Below are 24,072 nucleotides of genomic sequence, written 5' to 3'. Positions count from 1 at the left end.
AAAATGTCTATTTAAACTTTTATTTTTTCCTCAAATTGCATCTCAGGTGTTATTGGATCAATGAGGGTAGCGTTAGTGAAGCCGGAGCTTTGTATCACTTTAAAAATAGGCTGGACAGGTACATGAGAGTTTTGTGAGTTGGACATGCCAAGCAAGGGCTAGCCCTGTGTTACTATCTATTACAATACCAGTTTTCTCCTTTCACCTACCTTCCTTCTTTATCTTTCTCTCTCACCTTCCCTTAACCACTACCTTTTTTCCCTCTTCCTTGCTCGCAGTAACCTTCAGCCACAGTCTTCATCCGCCTTCTCCTGCTATCACCATCACTACCACTTTCCTCATCTTCACTTTTCTCACCATCTTCATATTGGTAATGTCATGTGGGAGGAAGTATAAAGTTAAGGGGGATGTGGGAGGGAAGGGGAATGGTGGAGGGGAAGAGGAGAGGGTTATTTATGCAGGCGGGTTATTAAGTGTGTTGGTTGTTATATCAATGACTCGTAGTGCTCCAGTGGCGAGGATCACACTCAAATTAGTGATGGACAGAGCAGAGTTTCATCCCTGATGACGACCATCACCCTCAGTGCCAGAGGAACATGACAAGCATCATACAGTACCAGTGCTATATGGAATGCCTCTCACTCCCTCTCCCCAACACACACTTTCAGTGCCTGCTGGTTCACCCAGCTCTCCTGGTATATAATCTTTTTCTTACGGAGATCGTCCTCAGGTACTAATTATGTTACTAAACTCAGCTGCTTAGAAAAAGGGTCATTCCACGAGGCCAGTAATTCAACCACGTCTTGATACTGATCTGTTGTGACTACTGTGACCTGGTATGTCTAGCGTGCCGGGGTCACACGGCCGGGTCACACGCTCTACCCTACCTCGTCCCCTCCAAACATACATAAACGTTTTACTCTTCCTTTACCTACTCACACAAATGTACTACCCTTTCTCCCTCCACATATACACAAACGTACTATCCTACCCCTCCACACATACACAAACGTACTATCCTACCCCTCCACACATACACAAACGTACTATCCTACCCCTCCACACATACACAAACGTACTATCCTACCCCTCCACACATACACAAACGTACTATCCTACCCCTCCACACATACACAAACGTACTATCCTACCCCTCCACACATACACAAACGTACTATCCTACCCCTCCACACATACACAAACGTACTATCCTACCCCTCCACACATACACAAACGTACTACACTTCCCCTTATACACAAACGCACTACCCGTCCTCTCTCCTTATATACACAGAGGTACTACCCTCCCCCAACACTAATTAATTTTAAGCTGTGTCGCCACAGTGGTATGTTTGGCGTCATACTATAATAATTGAAAAGCGTTTGTTTTGTTGTGAGATTTTTCCAGCACTAGTATCTGGACGTTCCCAGTAATTAAAACTTTTTTTTTTTTTACTTTTAGATTAAGTTAGGGTTGGTTATATAAAAATGTAAAAAGTATATCTGGCAGCGCAGTCTCATCAAGCTCAGGTAACGTTGAAATCTGCACGCTTTGTAAAAATGGACTGGTAATGTGTACATCATATCCATGGTGTGGAAGGCAGCTCCAGATTTACAATAGTCTAGGTGACTGAGCTCGTAGGGGCTTAAAGTCCTAGATATGTACTCACTGGAGCGAAGGAAAGAGAGATGCATAATATATATGTTGAGAGTACTTGTAAGTCGAATCCTAAATCTGCACACTGCCAAGACAACATACTGGAGTGATACGAGAGGAAGTGTAAAATAAACCTAGTGAAAAAGCAGGGGCACCGATGGTACAATAAGAGAACACTGTATCAACACCCGTGGTCCGAGACTATTTTAAAATCTTACCTGAAGATATCAGAAATACTGCTGGCACAAGTGTCGAAGTCTTCAGAGGAAACCGAACAAGTGTCTCCACCATGTGCCAGATCAACCAGGCTGTGATGGATATGTGGAGCAGCGGGCCGCCAGCAGCAACTGCCTGGTTGACCAGGCAAGCATCAGACAAACCTAACCCAGGGCCTGGCTTCGGGAGTAGAAAATCTCTCGGAACTCATCAAAGGTATAACAGAGTCATACGGCGGCTACGGAATGGGAGGTAATCAGGTTTGATCAGAGGAAGGAGAGCTCAGCGTCAACACCTTGAAAGGGAAAAATATTCAAAGACATTTCTGTGCAAAATATATCAAATAATAACCGTATGCAAATGTTTGACATTGTTGGTATATGTTATTACAACCCTCCAGGTATATATGTTATTACAACCCTCCAGGTATATATGTTATTACAACCCTCCAGGTATATATGTTATTACAACCCTCCAGGTATATATGTTATTACAACCCTCCAGGTATATATGTTATTACAACCCTCCAGGTATATATGTTATTACAACCCTCCAGGTATATATGTTATTACAACCCTCCAGGTATGTTATTACAACCCTCCAGGTATATATGTTATTACAACCCTCCAGGTATATATGTTATTACAACCCTCCAGGTATATATGTTATTACAACTCTCCAGGTATATATGTTATTATAACCCTCCAGGTATATGTTATTACAACCCTCTAGGTATATATGTTATTACAACCCTCCAGGTATATATGTTATTACAACCCTCCAGGTATATATGTTATTACAACCCTCCAGGTATATATGTTATTACAACCCTCCAGGTATATATGTTACTACAACCCTCCAGGTATATATGTTATTACAACCCTCCAGGTATATATGTTACTACAACCCTCCAGGTATATATGTTACTACAACCCTCCAGGTATATATGTTACTACAACCCTCCAGGTATATATGTTATTACAACCCTCCAGGTATATATGTTATTACAACCCTCCAGGTATATATGTTATTACAACCCTCCAGGTATATATGTTATTACAACCCTCCAGGTATATATGTTATTACAACCCTCCAGGTATATATGTTATTACAACCCTCCAGGTATATATGTTATTACAACCCTCCAGGTATATATGTTATTACAACCCTCCAGGTATGTATGTTATTACAACCCTCCAGGTATATATGTTATTACAACCCTCCAGGTATATATGTTATTACAACCCTCCAGGTATATATGTTATTACAACCCTCCAGGTATATATGTTATTACAACCCTCCAGGTATATATGTTATTACAACCCTCCAGGTAGATATCAACATTGATATTCATCAACATGTAAGAGTCAGTATTAAACAAGATATCCCTTTTAACTCATTTTAAAGCGTATTTTTTGTCATAAAATGTGTACATGAAAATAATTTTAACTTGATCACGACATGTTGCTGGTATTATATAATCGTTTAAAATATACTACGGAACGGGTGGGGTTAGAACCCGTGGCAAGTGAGTCGTAAAACTCCAGGCCAGTACGTAAGCCACTAGGTCATGATGACGGCTCTGAGGGGACTTGAGCTAGAGTTCGTCACAGCCACACTGGCGGGAGATTCATCTGTAAAAACTTGCATTTGTGGTTAGAATGGTGGTCCATGCTAACCTTCCTATGGTGTACAAATATACCTAGTTATATGAATCTTTTTGTAGCTAGTTGGCCCAGTGGTTTACACACTGGCCTGAGTTTTAAGATTCACTTGTCAATGGGTTCTAACCCCACCCGTACCCTGGTTAGTTTCCAATCGTGTTGTTATGATTTCGTGAGTCCTGTGAAACATGTTCTTCAACATAAAGGCATGTACGTTTTTTCTCACTGATCTTCGCTTTTCTATGTGTTTCTCAATAGGTCTTATTCCCGTAACATTTCCATACATTAGGAGACCCTGGTTTGATACGGTCCACGGAGCTCATGATACCAATAACAAGCTTATTAAAAACTGTGCCATAAACGAAAGTTGGGCTTACACTAACTCATGTTGTTGTTGTTGTTGTTGTTGCAGGGTGTGTATGCTGGCAGCGGCGGTGAGCGGCGCCTTTGCCAGCCTTCAGATGGCCAAGATCCGTCGTGAAGGAGGCAGTACAGTGACCTCGTCCACGCTGGCCTGGGTGGCTGGACACGGAAGTGAACTTCCACCACACGCTGTGGTTGTGACCGAAAACGACCCTGCCACAGTGTGGTGCAGGGCGGAGAAGCACAGTAACTGGATGGCCGGAGCCATGCACTCTGGCGTGTGCACTGTGCCCTTCCTAGGCAACGTCTTGCGTATCGAGGACAACTTCGAAATCCTCATCTCCGTTAATGGATCAGCAAGAGTGAGGTACGAGAATTGGGATAGATATCTGGCGCCACCACATAATGCCGTGTCTGCAGACACGAAGCGTTTCTTAGCTGTGCGTGAAGGCGAAGATGACTTTCCCCAAGCAGGTTTCCTGGCCCCTCACGAAAGACGCGCTCATCTTGTGGCTGGAACCGCCGTGGAAAAAGTCGACGAAGCCAATGTGCTTGTCGAAGACGAACCTGAACGCTACGACCTTCGAGCAATAAGTATGGATACCAGCCGGATCTCTAAAACACACGAGGACTCTGTCCTGGCTGAAGCCATGCTACTGAATCCAGGACCCTCACGCCAACGCGTTGTAGAAGACAGAGAAGTAGTGGTTCGGCAAATGTCATATTGGGGCCTCATCAAGGGTACCTATACTGGTCTGCCTGCCCATGTGGTCTCTCCCCCGCCAGAGGCCGAAGAAAGGGACCTTGTTTGGGGTGTGCGAAACGAGCTGGATAGAGTATATCAAGATCTTCTCGAATACGATTTGCCGCCAGGTACCGGCGTCAAGGTCAAGATGATTGGTACTGTCCGCAAAACTGAGGCTCAGTACGTCGGTACTTTGACCGCTGTTTACAAAGATGGCAGCCAGACCTCCAGGGTGATTCAGGGTCTTCACATAGACGAGCGGTTGGTTTTGCTCAGGGCTCAGTACTCCCCGCCATACTTCATCCATAACAACACACAACTTGACATCCCCGAACAGACTTCAGTGCTTTACAAATCCACCACCACAACAACCACTACCACCACAACCACTACCACAACTACCACCACCCCCGAGCCACCCAGGATGTCCATGGTAGGACCAGAGAAGCCCAAGAGTGATTCACTGAGCACAACCTCTCAGCGGGAGGTGGTGGTTGGTTTTAACAGTAGTGCTAGGACCATGTTCCCAACTCTGGCCCTTCTGGTGGCCCTGGCCCTGGCGACTCTTTCAGTTGCCTACCCTTGAGTTACAAGATAAAGTCAGTGGCTCACATCCTTGCTTTTCCATCACTCTTGCTTCACATGGAAATTTATTCTAAGTCAACCAATAATTACTTGAAGTAATCACAAAGAACATTCGGGTTTCTCTCATAATATTTTTTTTAGAAGTGTAGAAAACAAGTACTTACATCCTGAAAATAATATATATATATAAATGTTGTCGACAAAACCATGTTAGTAAAGTAGAAACTAGATGTGTATTATATCTAATGTTAACCACAGAACCTCTAGCCTTATGTCCAACTTGGTGAGGCAGGAACGAGATTTCAAGCCTAAGAATAAACAGCTCCCTTTTTCCTCGTTCCTCTGACTGAAGAATTCTTGAAAATCGCGTCCTGGAATCACGTCCTAGGGTTAAGTGTCGTGAAGTTACGCACACACACCCACAGGATGTCATGAGTGGCTAGTGTTCTGGCTGGGAGAGCGAACACAGGAACTCAATATTTCATCCACCATCTCAATCCAGTCTGATGTGAGAGCGGACTACGGGGGCGATGATCCCCTGAACCATGCCCAGCCTTAATACCAGCACCACACGCCGCCACTGACAGGATGTGAATCTTACTCCATTACTAATGCTGCTGCTGACGGAAATGTTTAACAATACTTTTAGCCCTCGTGGCGAAGACAAGTGCGTGCCTGTGTTAGAGTGTCTGAATGCTGAGACATGTACTCATGTCATCGTAAGTAAGGACGTGGAGTGATCCCACGGTGTAGATGTACAGCAAGAACAATGTTGTGTTAAGAAGAGTGTGGCTGACTGTAAATACCGAGTGTACAGCTCTTCCTGTATATTGCTTATTTTCAACCACTAGTTACTGGCTTTCTTCTGTGTTTGTCTCCACACTCCTCGTTCAGTCTTTGTTGAAGGTGAAGCCTATTTATTTTCATGCTCATGGAAACGAGACAAGTCCAACTTCAATGAAAAAATCATAAAGTCAGAAATGACATATACTTTTTACTTTCACAACACACACACACACACACACACACACACACACACGCAAATCTTGTATAAACAAAAAGTCTACTCCTCAAGGTGTGTATTCAACAGTGTACTCAAGTTTTACTACCTTTCAAAGTGTCAGTTGGCTAAGTGTTGTACGTTTAGTGTTGTGTGTAGCCAGGAGAGGGTGTGAGACTCCGAGATGAGTTCACACACCCACCCTGGACGAGTGTCATGGACGGTGTATGATGCTCTTGAAGACTTTGTACCTGTCACTGTAATAAAAACTGTGAACTGTTACAGTGTTTGATCCTCATTTCGCAACCCACTCGTTAGATTTATGCAGTAATGATTACTTTACCCCACAGGCTAGTTAAACACCGAACAGTATGATACTAGAAATATCAAAAGCCTGAAGGTAATCATGTTGAAACATCCTACATTCAAAGAACACAATAATGTTATTACCACAGCTGTAAAAAAAAAATAAGATAGGTTGAACAGCATGAACTTTCCAAGAGATGCCAAGTCAATGCTGACACACTTCTGATAAACACTTGTACACTAACGACCCTAAGACTGGTGAAAACGATTATCTACAGAACGTACAGAGATCTTCCGTCTGCATTAATTAAAAGACGCAATTTACTGGAAACATCTAATATTCCTCAAACTGTGTTCTAGAAGACCAGGCGAGAATATTACACAATATTATCTGAGAGCATAGGCAATGGGGTCGAAGAGGTATGGGGTAGGTTTAAAAATGTAGTGTTAGAGTGTTCAGCAGAAGTTTGTGGTTACAGGAAAGTGGGTGCAGGAGGGAAGAGGAGCGATTGGTGGAATGATGATGTAAAGAGAGTAGTAAGGGAGAAAAAGTTAGCATATGAGAAGTTTTTACAAAGTAGAAGTGATGCAAGGAGGGAAGAGTATATGGAGAAAAAGAGAGAAGTTAAGAGAGTGGTGAAGCAATGTAAAAAGAGAGCAAATGAGAGAGTGGGTGAGATGTTATCAACAAATTTTGTTGAAAATAAGAAAAAGTTTTGGAGTGAGATTAACAAGTTAAGAAAGCCTAGAGAACAAATGGATTTGTCAGTTAAAAATAGGAGAGGAGAGTTATTAAATGGAGAGTTAGAGGTATTGGGAAGATGGAAGGAATATTTTGAGGAATTGTTAAATGTTGATGAAGATAGGGAAGCTGTGATTTCGTGTATAGGGCAAGGAGGAATAACATCTTGTAGGAGTGAGGAAGAGCCAGTTGTGAGTGTGGGGGAAGTTCGTGAGGCAGTAGGTAAAATGAAAGGGGGTAAGGCAGCCGGGATTGATGGGATAAAGATAGAAATGTTAAAAGCAGGTGGGGATATAGTTTTGGAGTGGTTGGTGCAATTATTTAATAAATGTATGGAAGAGGGTAAGGTACCTAGGGATTGGCAGAGAGCATGCATAGTTCCTTTGTATAAAGGCAAAGGGGATAAAAGAGAGTGCAAAAATTATAGGGGGATAAGTCTGTTGAGTGTACCTGGTAAAGTGTATGGTAGAGTTATAATTGAAAGAATTAAGAGTAAGACGGAGAATAGGATAGCAGATGAACAAGGAGGCTTTAGGAAAGGTAGGGGGTGTGTGGACCAGGTGTTTACAGTGAAACATATAAGTGAACAGTATTTAGATAAGGCTAAAGAGGTCTTTGTGGCATTTATGGATTTGGAAAAGGCGTATGACAGGGTGGATAGGGGGGCAATGTGGCAGATGTTGCAAGTGTATGGTGTAGGAGGTAGGTTACTGAAAGCAGTGAAGAGTTTTTACGAGGATAGTGAGGCTCAAGTTAGAGTATGTAGGAAAGAGGGAAATTTTTTCCCAGTAAAAGTAGGCCTTAGACAAGGATGTGTGATGTCACCGTGGTTGTTTAATATATTTATAGATGGGGTTGTAAGAGAAGTAAATGCGAGGGTCTTGGCAAGAGGCGTGGAGTTAAAAGATAAAGAATCACACACAAAGTGGGAGTTGTCACAGCTGCTCTTTGCTGATGACACTGTGCTCTTGGGAGATTCTGAAGAGAAGTTGCAGAGATTGGTGGATGAATTTGGTAGGGTGTGCAAAAGAAGAAAATTAAAGGTGAATACAGGAAAGAGTAAGGTTATGAGGATAACAAAAAGATTAGGTGATGAAAGATTGAATATCAGATTGGAGGGAGAGAGTATGGAGGAGGTGAACGTATTCAGATATTTGGGAGTGGACGTGTCAGCGGATGGGTCTATGAAAGATGAGGTGAATCATAGAATTGATGAGGGAAAAAGAGTGAGTGGTGCACTTAGGAGTCTGTGGAGACAAAGAACTTTGTCCTTGGAGGCAAAGAGGGGAATGTATGAGAGTATAGTTTTACCAACGCTCTTATATGGGTGTGAAGCGTGGGTGATGAATGTTGCAGCGAGGAGAAGGCTGGAGGCAGTGGAGATGTCATGTCTGAGGGCAATGTGTGGTGTGAATATAATGCAGAGAATTCGTAGTTTGGAAGTTAGGAGGAGGTGCGGGATTACCAAAACTGTTGTCCAGAGGGCTGAGGAAGGGTTGTTGAGGTGGTTCGGACATGTAGAGAGAATGGAGCGAAACAGAATGACTTCAAGAGTGTATCAGTCTGTAGTGGAAGGAAGGCGGGGTAGGGGTCGGCCTAGGAAGGGTTGGAGGGAGGGGGTAAAGGAGGTTTTGTGTGCGAGGGGCTTGGACTTCCAGCAGGCATGCGTGAGCGTGTTTGATAGGAGTGAATGGAGACAAATGGTTTTTAATACTTGACGTGCTGTTGGAGTGTGAGCAAAGTAACATTTATGAAGGGATTCAGGGAAACCGGCAGGCCGGACTTGAGTCCTGGAGATGGGAAGTACAGTGCCTGCACTCTGAAGGAGGGGTGTTAATGTTGCAGTTTAAAAACTGTAGTGTAAAGCACCCTTCTGGCAAGACAGTGATGGAGTGAATGATGGTGAAAGTTTTTCTTTTTCGGGCCACCCTGCCTTGGTGGGAATCGGCCGGTGTGATAATAAAAAAAAAAAATAAAATAAAATTATCTGAGAAACACTAGAGTGGCCGGTTACAAATCATCAAAGTGAACACCAAAAACCTTAACGTGATTCACGGAAGAGACGGTGCATTTTTTTCCCCAGCAAGTCGGCCGTCTCCCACCGAGGCAGGGTAACCTAAAAAAAAAAGAAAATCTCCCAAAAGAAAATACTTTCATTATCATTCAACACTTTCACCTCACGTATACATAATCACTGTCTTTGCAGAGGTGCCCAAGATACCATCTTTAAATAAGATAGAATAGTTAACCTTCATTCAGGAAATCAACAATGATTTCACAGATTGGCATAAAGTTGTACAATGATTGAGAACATAGATAAAGACATTATTGATACATTATCCTCATTTAGAAGAATTTAAGTCAATTAGCGTTATTTATTTTCATTTTTTACATTACTGTTTATTTTCATGGGAAGCACTACAGCCTGAGCTATCGTACAACTTCTGGGAAAGAGGTAATCAGGTTTTATCCGAGGAAAAGTAAGGTAGCTCCAATTCTTGGATCAAGAGCCCTTTACCGACATCAAAGTGTGTGTATACTCGCCTAACTGTGGTTGCAGGGGTCGATTCATAACACGTGTGTTTGTGTGTGAGAGAGAGAGATGGAGAAAGAGATGGAGAGAGAGATGGAGAGAGAGATGGAGAGAGAGATGGAGAGAGAGAGAGAGATGGAGAAAGAGATGGAGAGAGACAGAGATGGAGAGATAGAGAGGAGAGATGGAGAGACAGATAGAGAGAGAGAGAGAGAGAGAGAGAGAGAGAGAGAGAGAGAGAGAAATTAGCAAGGTGATAGTACACCATAAGAACAGTTTCAACGATAAACCACGTGATAAACCTTCGAAATTATAGCACAATAAATTACAGTACATATGTATCGTATAACAACAGAAAACACAATTTAAAAATAACTTACTTGTCAAAAGTATTAGAATAAATTTATGAATGGTTTTTAGAAACTTTGTGAACAATTTCGCATTAATACTAAGTGGAACAAATCAACATTATACTCTATATTAACGAAAAGAAATCTATGTGTGTAAAAATTATAATTTCCGAAGATTATAAATTGTGGTAAAATAGGAACAGTAACAACAGCAACAGGAGGAGCGGGAACAATAGCAACAACAGAAACAGTAACAGTAGCAAGAACAATAGCAATGTTTAGTTTAGTTTATAAATTAGTTTTGGTATACAAATAAAAGGCCTTTAGGGAACGAAAGTAAATCCTCTCCCTGAGACTCTTGAATATTTTATTCACCTAACACTTCTTTTCACGCGTATTTAACTGATTAAAAGTAACATGTATACATCACTAGCAATATAAGAGAAATTATGTCTCTCCTGCACCTTCTCCGAAGCTGGATGGGAACCCAAGAATGAAACAGGCACTCCCCCTCTGGATCGCCACACTGAGCTGCTGGGAAAGCCTGTTGCACATTTGGCCCTTGGTCCCATGGTCTCCCATCCTACTAGGACAAAGTAATATTGATGGGTAAGTTTCTATGCCTCTTTGAGCTTCGCTTCTTCTCTGTGATCGCAGCACTGCCCTTTCATCAACATTAAAATGGATATATGTGTCAGCCAGAGTAGATACGCGTGTTTAGTTCCACAAAAGTAGTGTGGAACTACTGGTGGTTCCTGCTTCCGAGATCCCCCCCCCCACGTCAACTCCCTGCCTTCTTCCTCCGTCCCCTCACACGTAAAGTTCCTCCTTGCTGCCACTCCCTCACCCCACACACCAATAACCGTTCTATGAACAACACCATCAACACAAACCTGCCCCTCCTCTACACACACACTCTGGACCAATAATCACATACTCTTCTACGAGGTCACTCCTTCAGCTGTATTAAAACTGACAGCTTCAACCCCCTTGGTCAACACCTCTCCCCACATCATAAAATATCCCGCCCCCTTACTACCTACATCACCCTCCTTGCACTCTACATGCTCCTGTATACCAAGAAGTAAATGCATGCAGCTGTGCGTTAGTAGACTGGTGTGGGGATGTATCCAGGGAACATTGCATTAGAAGACTGCAGTCCTGATGTAATATCAGATCTTATGAGAGATAACATTACAGTCAAGTGTGTAAGAGACTCTAGTACCTACTGGAAGAATTCAAGTGTTGGCTAAGAAGTATCAGTGTACCTAATGACAGTAATTAAATTCTTCCTTCAGCTAAAACACAGCTTCCTCACCAACACAACACTCCCTCATCAATACAACACTCCCTCACCAACACAACACTCTCTCTCGCCAACACAACACAGGCTCCCATTAATAACTTGTCAGTTAATGCGTGATTCGACTCATTTAACATTCACAGATAATTATAAGACCCTCCACCACATCGCCACCACCACACAGCCTCCACCACACCGCCACCACACAGCCTCCACCACACCGCCACCACCACACAACCTCCACCATACAGCCGCCACCACCACCACAGCCTCCTCCACACAGTCTCCTCCACACAGCCTCCACCACACAGCCTCCACCACACAGCCTCCACCACACAGCCACCACCACACAGCCGTCACCACCACAGCCTCCACCACACAGTCTCCAAAACACAGTCCCCACTACACAGTCACCACCACACAGCCACCACTACACAGTCTCCATCACACAGCCACCACCACACAGCCACCACCGCACAGCCACCACCACACAGTCTCCACCACACAGCCACCACCACACTCCTACCACCACACAGCCACCACCACACAGCCACCACCACACAGCCACCACAACACAGCCACCACCACACAGCCGCCACCACACAGCCACCACCACACAGCCACCACCACACAGCCACCACCACACAGCCTCCACCACACAGCCTCCACCACACAGCCTCCACCACACAGCCTCCACCACCTACAACAGATTTCATGTTTTTCCCACACAGCACTATTGATTCTGACTCACACAAGTCACCAGTCACTAGGGAGTCTCACAATTCACCAGGGACTCTCACAAGTCACCAGGGACTCTCACAAGTCACCAGGGACTCTCACAAGTCACCAGGGAGTCACAGGTATCATCTTCATCAGTCACGGACAAAAATGGACACAAAGTGTAAGGAAAAAAGTGCACCAAACTCTGCGTAATAAACTGCTTAGAAACTTTGGTGGTTAATTTACATAATAAGCATCTTCCAAGAATCTTATATGAAGGTAGACGGTGGTGGTAGATGGTGGCAGATGGTGGTAGATGATGGTGGTATATGGTGATGGTAGATGTTGATGGTGGTAGATGATGATGGTGGTAGATGGTGATTTTGTGTAGACAGTCTGTACTGTCTGCACAGACAGCCTATGCTGTCTGCCATCTTAGTTCATATTTCGCGGCACTCAGGTGCTGCCCTCTCTAGGCCTGCCCAGGTCAGTGGGACGCTGGTCCCACTCCCTCTCACTTACTCAGCGGCCTAGAAACAGTCAACAAGCCTACTCCTCTCTCCCTCGTGGGCATGGCCCTCCCGGGCCATGGGCACAAACACACAAGCCTGTGTACCAACCACGACTTTGAGAATAAAGAAGCCTCCGAAGACGTTTATCATTGAACAACCGCTCTATAACCAAACAAACTGGTTATAGGAGGCAGATGATGGTAGTAGATGACGATGGTAGTAGATGATGGTGGTATATGGTGATGGTAGATGATGGTGGTAGATGGTGATTGTGGTAGATGGTGGTGGAAGATAATGATGGTGGCAGATGGTGATGGTGGTAGGTGATGGTGGTAGATGGTGGTGGTGGTAGATGATGGTGGTGGTGGTAGATGATGGTGGTAGTGGTAGATGATGGTGGTGGTGGTAGATGACGATGATGGCTGATGGTGATGATACGTGATGGTGGTAGTGGGGGTGGGTGGGAGAGGTGGTGGTGGTGGTGATGATGGTGATAATGGTGGTACTGCGTAATTAACCTCTGTACTCGACTAATGAAGTCTTCAGCGCATGTATTTTTTTTTTACTGCTAGGTGAGCAGGGGCAGCAGGGCCTTTTAAGGAGACTTGAACATGGGTTTCTTCGCGCTAGCAAATCGAACCCAGGACCTTGCGATTTTGAGTAGCATGCTCTCACCAGTGAGCTACGTAGCACCACAGTCCATATTAGGCACTGTAAGCGCCACAAAACTCTACGGTGCACACTGTTCACATTCCAATAACGAACGCTCTCGACTCCTACACTTCGCCAATCATGACATTCAGTTGGCATGGTAAATGAACTTGGCTTTGTGTATACGAAAAGCTAAGTTGACTTCACATAAGTAAGCTAAGTTGACCTCAAGTACACATGAAGCTAAATTGACTTCACATAAGGCAAAAAGCAAAGTTGGCTCCACAAAAGTCAGTTTTGGTAAATTTAAAAACTGGATAAATATTGTATTATTACTGTAAATACCATGGTAATAATGTCCTCTGATGTCAGCAACACCACTCAACACAACTCTGATGTCAGCAACACCACTCAACACAACTCTGATGTCAGCAACACCACTCAACACAACTCTGATGTCAGCAACACCACTCAACACAACTCTGATGTCAGCAACACCACTCAACACAACTCTGATGTCAGCAACACCACTCAACACAACTACTCTGATGTCAGCAAAACCACTCAACACAACTCTGATGTCAGCAACACCACTCAACACAACAACTCTGATGTCAGCAACACCACTCAACACAACAACTCTGATGTCAGCAACACCACTCAATACAACAACTCTGATGTCAGCAACACCACTCAACACAACTCTGATGTCAGCAACACCACTCAACACAACTCTGATGTCAGCAACACCACTCAACACAACTCTGATGTCAGCAACACCACTCAACACAACTCTGATGTCAGCAACACCACTCAACACAACAACTCTGATGTCAGCAACACCACTCAACACAACAACTCTGATGTCAGCAACACCACTCAACACAACTCTGATGTCAGCAACACCACTCAACACAACTCTGATGTCAGCAACACCACTCAACACAACTCTGATGTCAGCAACACCACTCAACACAACTCTGATGTCAGCAACACCACTCAACACAACTACTCTGATGTCAGCAAAACCACTCAACACAACTCTGATGTCAGCAACACCACTCAACACAACAACTCTGATGTCAGCAACACCACTCAACACAACAACTCTGATGTCAGCAACACCACTCAATACAACAACTCTGATGTCAGCAACACCACTCAACACAACTCTGATGTCAGCAACACCACTCAACACAACTCTGATGTCAGCAACACCACTCAACACAACTCTGATGTCAGCAACACCACTCAACACAACAACTCTGATGTCAGTAACACCACTCAACACAACAACTCTGATGTCAGCAACACCACTCAACACAACAACTCTGATGTCAGCAACACCACTCAACACAACAACTCTGATGTCAGCAACACCACTCAACACAACAACTCTGATGTCAGCAACACCACTCAACACAACTCTGATATCAGCAACACCACTCAACACAACAACTCTGATATCAGCAACACCACTCAACACAGCAACTCTGATGTCAGCAACACCACTCAACACAACAACTCTGATATCAGCAACACCACTCAACACAACAACTCTGATATCAGCAACACCACTCAACACAACAACTCTGATATCAGCAACACCACTCAACACAACTCTAGATATCAGCAACACAACAACTCTGATATCAGTAACACCACTCAGCACAACTCTTGATATGAGCAACACAACAACTCTGATATCAGCAACACCACTCAACACAACTCTTGATATCAGCAACACAACAACTCAGATATCAGCAACACCACTCAACACAACTCTGATATCAGCAACACCACTCAACACAACAACTCTGATATCAGCAACACCACTCAACACAACTCTGATATCAGCAACAATACTCAACACAACTCTTGATATCAGCAACACAACTCTGATATCAGCAACAGAACTCAACACAACAACTCTGATATCAGCAACACCACTCAACACAACAACTATGATGTCAGCAACACCACTCAACACAACAACTATGATGTCAGCAACACCACTCAACACAACTCTGATGTCAGCAACACCACTCAACACAACAACTCTGATGTCAGTAACACCACTCAACACAACAACTCTGATGTCAGCAACACCACTCAACACAACAACTCTGATGTCAGCAACACCACTCAACACAACAACTCTGATGTCAGCAACACCACTCAACACAACAACTCTGATGTCAGCAACACCACTCAACACAACAACTCTGATGTCAGCAACACCACTCAACACAACAACTCTGATATCAGCAACACCACTCAACACAGCAACTCTGATGTCAGCAACACCACTCAACACAACAACTCTGATATCAGCAACACCACTCAACACAACAACTCTGATATCAGCAACACCACTCAACACAACAACTCTGATATCAGCAACACCACTCAACACAACAACTCTGATATCAGCAACACCACTCAACACAACAACTCTGATATCAGCAACACCACTCAACACAACAACTCTGATATCAGCAACACCACTCAACACAACAACTCTGATATCAGCAACACCACTCAACACAACTCTAGATATCAGCAACACAACAACTCTGATATCAGTAACACCACTCAGCACAACTCTTGATATGAGCAACACAACAACTCTGATATCAGCAACACCACTCAACACAACTCTTGATATCAGCAACACAACAACTCAGATATCAGCAACACCACTCAACACAACTCTGATATCAGCAACACCACTCAACACAACAACTCTGATATCAGCAACACCACTCAACACAACTCTGATATCAGCAACAATACTCAACACAACTCTTGATATCAGCAACACAACTCTGATATCAGCAACAGAACTCAACACAACAACTCTGATATCAGCAACACCACTCAACACAACAACTATGATGTCAGCAACACCACTCAACACAACAACTATGATGTCAGCAACACCACTCAACACAACTCTGATGTCAGCAACACCACTCAACACAACATCTCTGATAACAGCAACACCACTCAACACAACACCTCTGATATTAGCAACACCACTCAACACAACAACTCTGATATTAGCAACACCACTCAACACAACAACTCTGATATTAGCAACACCACTCAACACAACAACTCTGATGTCAGCAACACCACTCAACACAACAACTCTGATAACAGCAACACCACTCAACACAACTCTGATAACAGCAACACCAGTCAACACAATTCTGATAACAGCAACACCACTCAACACAACATCTCTGATAACAGCAACACCACTCAACACAACTCTGATAACAGCAACACCCCTCAACACAACAACTCTGATAACAGCAACACCACTCAACACAACAACTCTGATAACAGCAACACCACTCAACACAACTCTGATATCAGCAACACCACTCAACACTACTCTTGATATCAGCAACACAACAACTCTGATGTCAGCAACACCACTCAACACAACAACTCTGATATCAGCAACACCACTCAACACAACAACTCTGATATCAGCAACACCACTCAACACAACAACTCTGATATCAGCAACACCACTCAACACAACAACTCTGATATCAGCAACACCACTCAACACAACAACTCTGATATCAGCAACACCACTCAACAACACAACTTTGATATCAACAACACAACTCAACGCAACAACTCTTGATATCAGCAACACCACTCAACGCAACAACTCTGATATCAGCAACACCACTCAACACAACAACTCTGATATCAGCAACACCACTCAACACAACAACTCTGATATCAGCAACACCACTCAACACAACAACTCTGATATCAGCAACACCACTCAACACAACAACTCTGATATCAGCAACACCACTCAACAATACAACTTTGATATCAGCAACACCACTCAACAACACAACTTTGATATCAGCAACACCACTCAACAACACAACTTTGATATCAGCAACACCACTCAACAACACAACTTTGATATCAGCAACACCACTCAACAACACAACTTTGATATCAGCAACACCACTCAACAACACAACTTTGATATCAGCAACACCACTCAACAACACAACTTTGATATCAGCAACACCACTCAACAACACAACTTTGATAACAGCAACACCACTCAACAACACAACTTTGATATCAGCAACACCACTCAACAACACAACTTTGATATCAGCAACACCACAACTTTGATATCAGCAGCAACACCACAACTTTGATATCAGCAATACCACTCAACAACACAACTTTGATATCAGCAACACCACTCAACAACACAACTTTGATATCAGCAACACCACTCAACAACACAACTTTGATATCAGCAACACCACTCAACAACACAACTTTGATATCAGCAACACCACTCAACAACACAACTTTGATATCAGCAACACCACTCAACAACACAACTTTGATATCAGCAACACAACTCAACAACACAACTTTGATATCAGCAACACCACAACTTTGATATCAGCAGCAACACCACAACTTTGATATCAGCAACACCACTCAACAACACAACTTTGATATCAGCAACACCACTCAACAACACAACTTTGATATCAGCAACACCACAACTTTGATATCAGCAGCAACACCACAACTTTGATATCAGCAACACCACTCAACAACACAACTTTGATATCAGCAACACCACTCAACAACACAACTTTGATATCAGCAACACCACTCAACAACACAACTTTGATATCAGCAACACTACTCAGTACCACAACTCTGTGAAGGAATATGATAGCAAAACTAGCGTATGTTTTAACAATATATATATCATATAAAACACCGCGCTGATGGTATACCCAATTTTGTGTATTAAAAAAAATCAAGACTTTTACAACCTAGGAAAAAACATCAACTAAGATTTCTAAGATAATTTTTTTAAGTTATAAAACAAGGAAAGAAGGTTTACCTCTAATCTCAAAATCACATCCAACAAATAAACCAACATGAAAAGCAGGATGTAAACAGGGACGTGATAAACAAAGGAGTTACGGAGAGAAGAGAGGCAGGATACGAATGGAATGAAGGCAAAAAATAACATTTGAATAAGTAAACGTAACGATATGTAAACAACGCGGAAATAATTATACAGTGATAAACATCGAATATAAAACACAGTTTAGAGCAGAACGTTAATTAATAATAACAAAGACTCTTATGATAATCTCTACCGTGATAAGAACTCATGAACCGGCGAGACATGAACCAGTGACACATGAACCAGTGACACATGAACCACAACGTTTACTAATAACATTCACGGGGAGCGACAAACTCGTAGGAGTCACACAGTACCTGGAGAAAAGCGAAGCTATCAGGATCGATGTCAGGGAAGATAAGCACAACTTGGAACACAAGCCCCTCACCGGCATCAAGGCACCTGGAAGGGCCTTACTAAAGGCCATCTCACCATGAGACAGTTACAGAATTAAGGTATCGCTGCTGTCAGTTGTGGGCTGGAGTTTACCAGCGTTGTTGTGAGGTAACCCCACACTACCGAACAGTAAAACACAAGCAACGGTCAATTACCTTAAAATGCGTCGCTTTATTGAATCAAATTTGGGGTCTGATGCGTGATTGATCATAATTAGGTTAGGGCGGAATCTCAATTTGTTGATAGCGGGAGATTTACCTGGAGGGGAGCCTTTAATACACACAGGTAAAGAGGATTCGCCAATCTGGCAGCAGCGTAACGAAGTCACGCAAGGTGCTGTGGCGTCTCCGGGTAAGATTTGCATCTGCAGGTAAGACTAGGTTATCCATGTAAGACTTACTATTGATTCCTCATGCGAGAAATCAATGCTCTTATATGCCCCCCAGGGAGAGCTGCTACATACACACGAATACTTAATTTGGTAATGACACTATTGATTGGTTTATGAGGTTTAAAGCTTATAGACTACACGAGGGTCATTAAGGGTGTATGTCACCTGTACACCACCAGTTATATTAACTATATTGAATAACACTCGGTAAACACATGTCATGGAGCTTAGTCAAATGACGGATAATGAAGGTGTTTAGTGGTTGGAGCTGCAGGTATTTGTGGTGTATAGCGGCTAAACTTGTACTCCTAAAAACTAGAGCAAACATCAGTGTTTTACGGTGACTCAAGAACGTCAGTAAATCGGCGCTCACATGGAAATATGAAAGCCGGGATCTTAATACCATGATTCTTCAGTGTTACTGCTGTTGTATAAAGACGAGGCGAACACTTACACAAAGTTCCCAGATAGACAGCTTGGTTAATCGTGTCAGATCAATCAGGCTGTGATGGCTATGTGGGCCAGGCCACTAAGAGCAACAGTCTGGTTGAACAGCAACACGACAGCCTGGCTTAACGTCTCGAAATCGGTCACAGAGATATCATAGAATAATGCGGGCGTTCTCACCATTTTTGTTAAAGGTAAATAATTAATACAAAGATAATTCGAATACGCCGAGTGGAGAAGGTACTACGTGCTTTGATGCAGTGTGTGTAGGTTCGAATCCTGCTGTAGACTGAGAGATAATGTTTGTAAATAATTTCGTCTGTTTGCGAATTCAGTTTCTCAACTGAACCAATAAATCCAAATACCTACACTGAGAGTTTTAGATTAGATTTTAGCTTTCGGTTAGCGGCAAATAACGGGAAGGTTCCACCTGGTAGTCCATATCATTCTGGTACTTTTTGCTAATATCCTCAAATCCCATCTCCCCATTCCTTCTCTCTACCCACCTGCCATCCAGCAACCCGTCCCCCCCCCCTTCCCCCAGTAACTAGCACCTTTACCCACACCATAGCCCGCTTACTTCAACCTCTCCTTCCCCTAACTACCACCCGTGCCTATTACTATGCTAATTCTCGTGCACCAGCCAAAACAATTCTCATTTTCATACAATTAGCCAAGTTTTCCTGCTTTTTAACATCCGATTACTGCACGTAAAACAAGGACGTAGACAAGAAAACTGTAGCCATTACATTATTATTATTATTATTATTATTATTATTATTATTATTATTATTATATTTACGTGAAACACTAAATCATGTTGTTCAATTAGCACAATGAGGTTGAAGGCTCGATTCACCACACACTAAACATAATATTGCAATACAATCGCAGACAGACGATTTTAACTACGCAAGACAAGCCACAGGGATAGAAATCTTCAGCTAAAGATGTTTCACACGTCTGTCTGCGTCATAAGAAGCTATGAATATATACACACACAAACACACACACACACAATATATATATATATATATATATATATATATATATATATATATATATATATATATATATATATATATATATATATATATATATATATATATTGCAAACAATCGCAGAAGGGCGATCTTAACTACGCAAGACAAGTAATGGAGGGTAAAAATCTTTAGGTCAAGTACTTTCACACTTCTCAATGCGTCATCAGCAGCAAGGCAGTAACTGATGGGGTGAGGGGAAGTTTTCTGAGTAGCGCAGTGCGGGTCTGTCACCAACCGCAGTCTCACATTCCGAGAGACCGCGGCTGGTGACAATATATATATATATATATATATATATATATATATATATATATATATATATATATATATATATATATATATATATATATATATATATATATATGCAAACAATCGCAGACGGGCGATCTTAACTATGCAGGACACGCCACGGGGGGGGGGGAATCTTTAGCTCAGCTAAAGATTTCCCCCCCCCCGTGGCTTGTCCTGATATATATATATATATATATATATATATATATATATATATATATATATATATATATATAGAGAGAGAGAGAGAGAGAGAGAGACGGGAGGGGGTTGATGTTTCAAGGTTCAGCCTCACCACTGTCAGATAAAGTCACTTTTCCCTCTCCACAAAGTTTTGCCACATCTCCCGCTTAATTAGCATGAAACTCCAAGTAAAAGGCGTATCTTCCCAAGTTTACACATAGCAGCCAATCTAGGCGGAGCACACACAACGACTTCATCACCTAACTACGCCATTCACGCCTTATCTAGATATCTTAGAAGCTGTACACACACACACACACACACACACACACACACACACACACACACACACACACACACACACAAAGAGATATGATGAAACTCATGGAACGGAGAGAGTAACCTAGTAGCGACCAGTGAAGAGGCAGGGCCAGGAGCTATGAATCGACCCCTGCAACCACAATTAGGTGAGTACACACGAAACAGAATCTGAAAGTAGATGCTCAGAAACTCTTGCGTCTGTACCAAGGCGTAATCGTACATCACCGTCACATCAACCCTCTTGCGTATCTGAGACGCTAAGGCCACCATCACATCACTATTCATGCGCAAGAGATGCTGTTTCACAAGCGTAGCATTATCTCTCGTGTAATATAAGCCACTGTATCGTCTGTATATATTTGAAATGAGTTGAGGTAAGGTAACGGCTTTTAGCCTGCACATCGAAAAAAAAAATAATAAATAAAAAAAAAAAAGATGTAGGCAGCTCTTACAATGAAATATATATATATATATATATATATATATATATATATATATATATATATATATATATACAGACCTGTAGATGTCATACAGCACTTGGGGGAAAGGGAAGGCATTCGGGTTCGACCCAATGAAAGGGAAGTTGGGTCCAATTCCTCAGATCAAGAGCATCTCACTAGCATCAAGGAACCTCCCTTGAGGGACACACTGAATTAAGAGAATCCAGTCTATGACCCATTGATACAAAGTTAGCTTAACTTAAAATAGTTAATATTTATGTTGTCGGCTCAATTTCTCCCTTAAAATGTAGTTTAGAGATCAATTTGTTTTAAAATTATAATAAGATGCATGTTTCTGCACGATATAATATAAATTCTGTTATTTATGAGCATCCTGTAGCTAAAAATTCAAATACGTAAGAGCGCATCAAATCTCTGAAATGACGCCGACGAAGTGATGCATGCAACTGCGTCAGAAGATGCATGTATTTTGAGGTGTTGGTGTTGGAGTGGTGGGGGTGGGAAGGTGCTACACCCACGATAGGTATACAACTTGAATGGTGTATGCCTGCCAGTGTTGCCTTCTCACGGTGTCACCCTAGGGTAACACTGGCCTCTTATAATATCCAAAACTGAACCTGAGTGGGACAAGAGGTATGTGCAAGCCTTTTTACGTCTCTCTCTCCCGTTCACCCGGTAGTCAAGTGGATGACATCACAAGAAGCGCCCCCAGTGAAAGTAAACTATACTACCTGACTTCATGGATTATCCTGGATGAACAACCATCCGGGACATGGATTATCCTGGATGAACAACCATCCAGGACATGGATTATCCTGGATGAACAACCATCCGGGACATGGATTATCCTGGGTGAACAACCATCCAGGACATGGATTATCCTGGGTGAACAACCGTCCGGAACATGGATTATCCTGGATGAACAACCATCCAGGACATGAATTATCCTGGATGAACAACCATCCAGGACATGAATTACCCTGGATGAACAACCATCCAGGACATGAATTATCCTGGATGAACAAGCATCCGGGACTAATTACCCCAACTCATAAGGGTCATACGGCCCTTGAGGAATACGAAAGTGATAATCAGCCTTGATACGAGACAAGAGAAGTCTTACATCATTATATTATTATTATAATCAAAACTAAGCGCTAAACCCACCAGAGTCATGCAGCGCTGCCAAGACATCTACGGCGGCTGTCTTACCTACAGATACATTTGCAGCTGAAGATACTGGAAGATGATTCAGGGTACGTTTACAGTTGCCCATTTCTTTTATTCGTAAAATATATCTATAAATGCCCATGTCTTACGTAAATACATATTTGCAGCTGCTACGACTATCCCAGATATATATACTGGGGTCAAACGGCGCCTGGGGACTGAGAAATAACTAAGTTTAAATCTAAGGAAAAAACAGTTCCAAATTCTTAAACCAAGAGCCTTCACTGACATCAAAACCTCCCTATCTTCAGGGACTTGAATCTACGCCAGCTGAAGGGCGTATCTACGCCAGCTAGGTACCGTTCATATGCTCAACTTAGCTCAAAATATTTACCTCACTAGTACAAAATGTGTATCCCCACCTGTTCAACATATGTACCCTTAGCTGTTCAAAATATAGATCCTCAGAAGTTCAAAATATGTACCTCACCTGTTCAGTGGGTGACTACGTAGGAATGTGTTCTTCAATCCCTAAACCACCACTCCCTCTTAACACTCCGTGAATGACGCCTCAAAGGGAATTCAATTCCCTTGCCTCATTTGGGATTTTATTTTATTTTTCTCTACAGAGCTAAAATTATAGACAGAGCTCTTGCAGCTTCAACATTTCAATCAACAACAGCAGCAGCAGCCGACAAGAGAATCAATGGAAGAACCAACAGCAGTAGAAACTACAATCGTCAATAGCATCAGCGAGCAACAGCATCAACCAGCAAGAAGAACCAGCATCATTTGCAGCAGCGGCTGCACTGAAGTCCAAAGAATCTACAGCCAGCAGCAGGAGCAGGAGCAGGAGCAGCAACAGCAGCAACAACAGCAACAACAATAACAACAACAGCAGCAGCAGCAGCACACAAACGTAAGACAGATCGTTAATCTGTACGTCACGCAAACCTCTAAAACAATAAACATTTGCACGTGTTATGCAAGTCAGGTAAACATCAATTATCTTAAACATACGTAGAGAAA

General features: G+C 42.7%; 2 protein-coding genes across 3 annotated transcripts in view; one reads left to right on the top strand and one right to left on the bottom strand.

The window, feature by feature from the left end:
- The window catches only part of LOC128696534 (protein unzipped), an 85,303-nt gene extending 79,034 nt beyond the window's left edge, over positions 1-6,269 (top strand). Inside the window, exon 2 of the mRNA XM_053787816.2 lies at positions 3,950-6,269. Within this exon, the coding sequence (XP_053643791.2) occupies positions 3,950-5,231 (1,282 nt within the window). The 3' untranslated portion in view covers positions 5,232-6,269. The remainder of the gene's footprint in view (positions 1-3,949) is intronic.
- Miga (mitoguardin) overlaps positions 1-24,072 on the bottom strand; it is a 491,059-nt gene that overhangs the window by 335,995 nt on the left and 130,992 nt on the right. The window lies entirely within an intron of this gene.

Source organism: Cherax quadricarinatus, chromosome 47, assembly GCF_038502225.1.
Source record: "Cherax quadricarinatus isolate ZL_2023a chromosome 47, ASM3850222v1, whole genome shotgun sequence".
Taxonomy (NCBI): domain Eukaryota; kingdom Metazoa; phylum Arthropoda; class Malacostraca; order Decapoda; family Parastacidae; genus Cherax; species Cherax quadricarinatus.
Note: the sequence above shows the minus strand (reverse complement) of the source record. Positions and strands in the feature narration are given on the sequence as shown.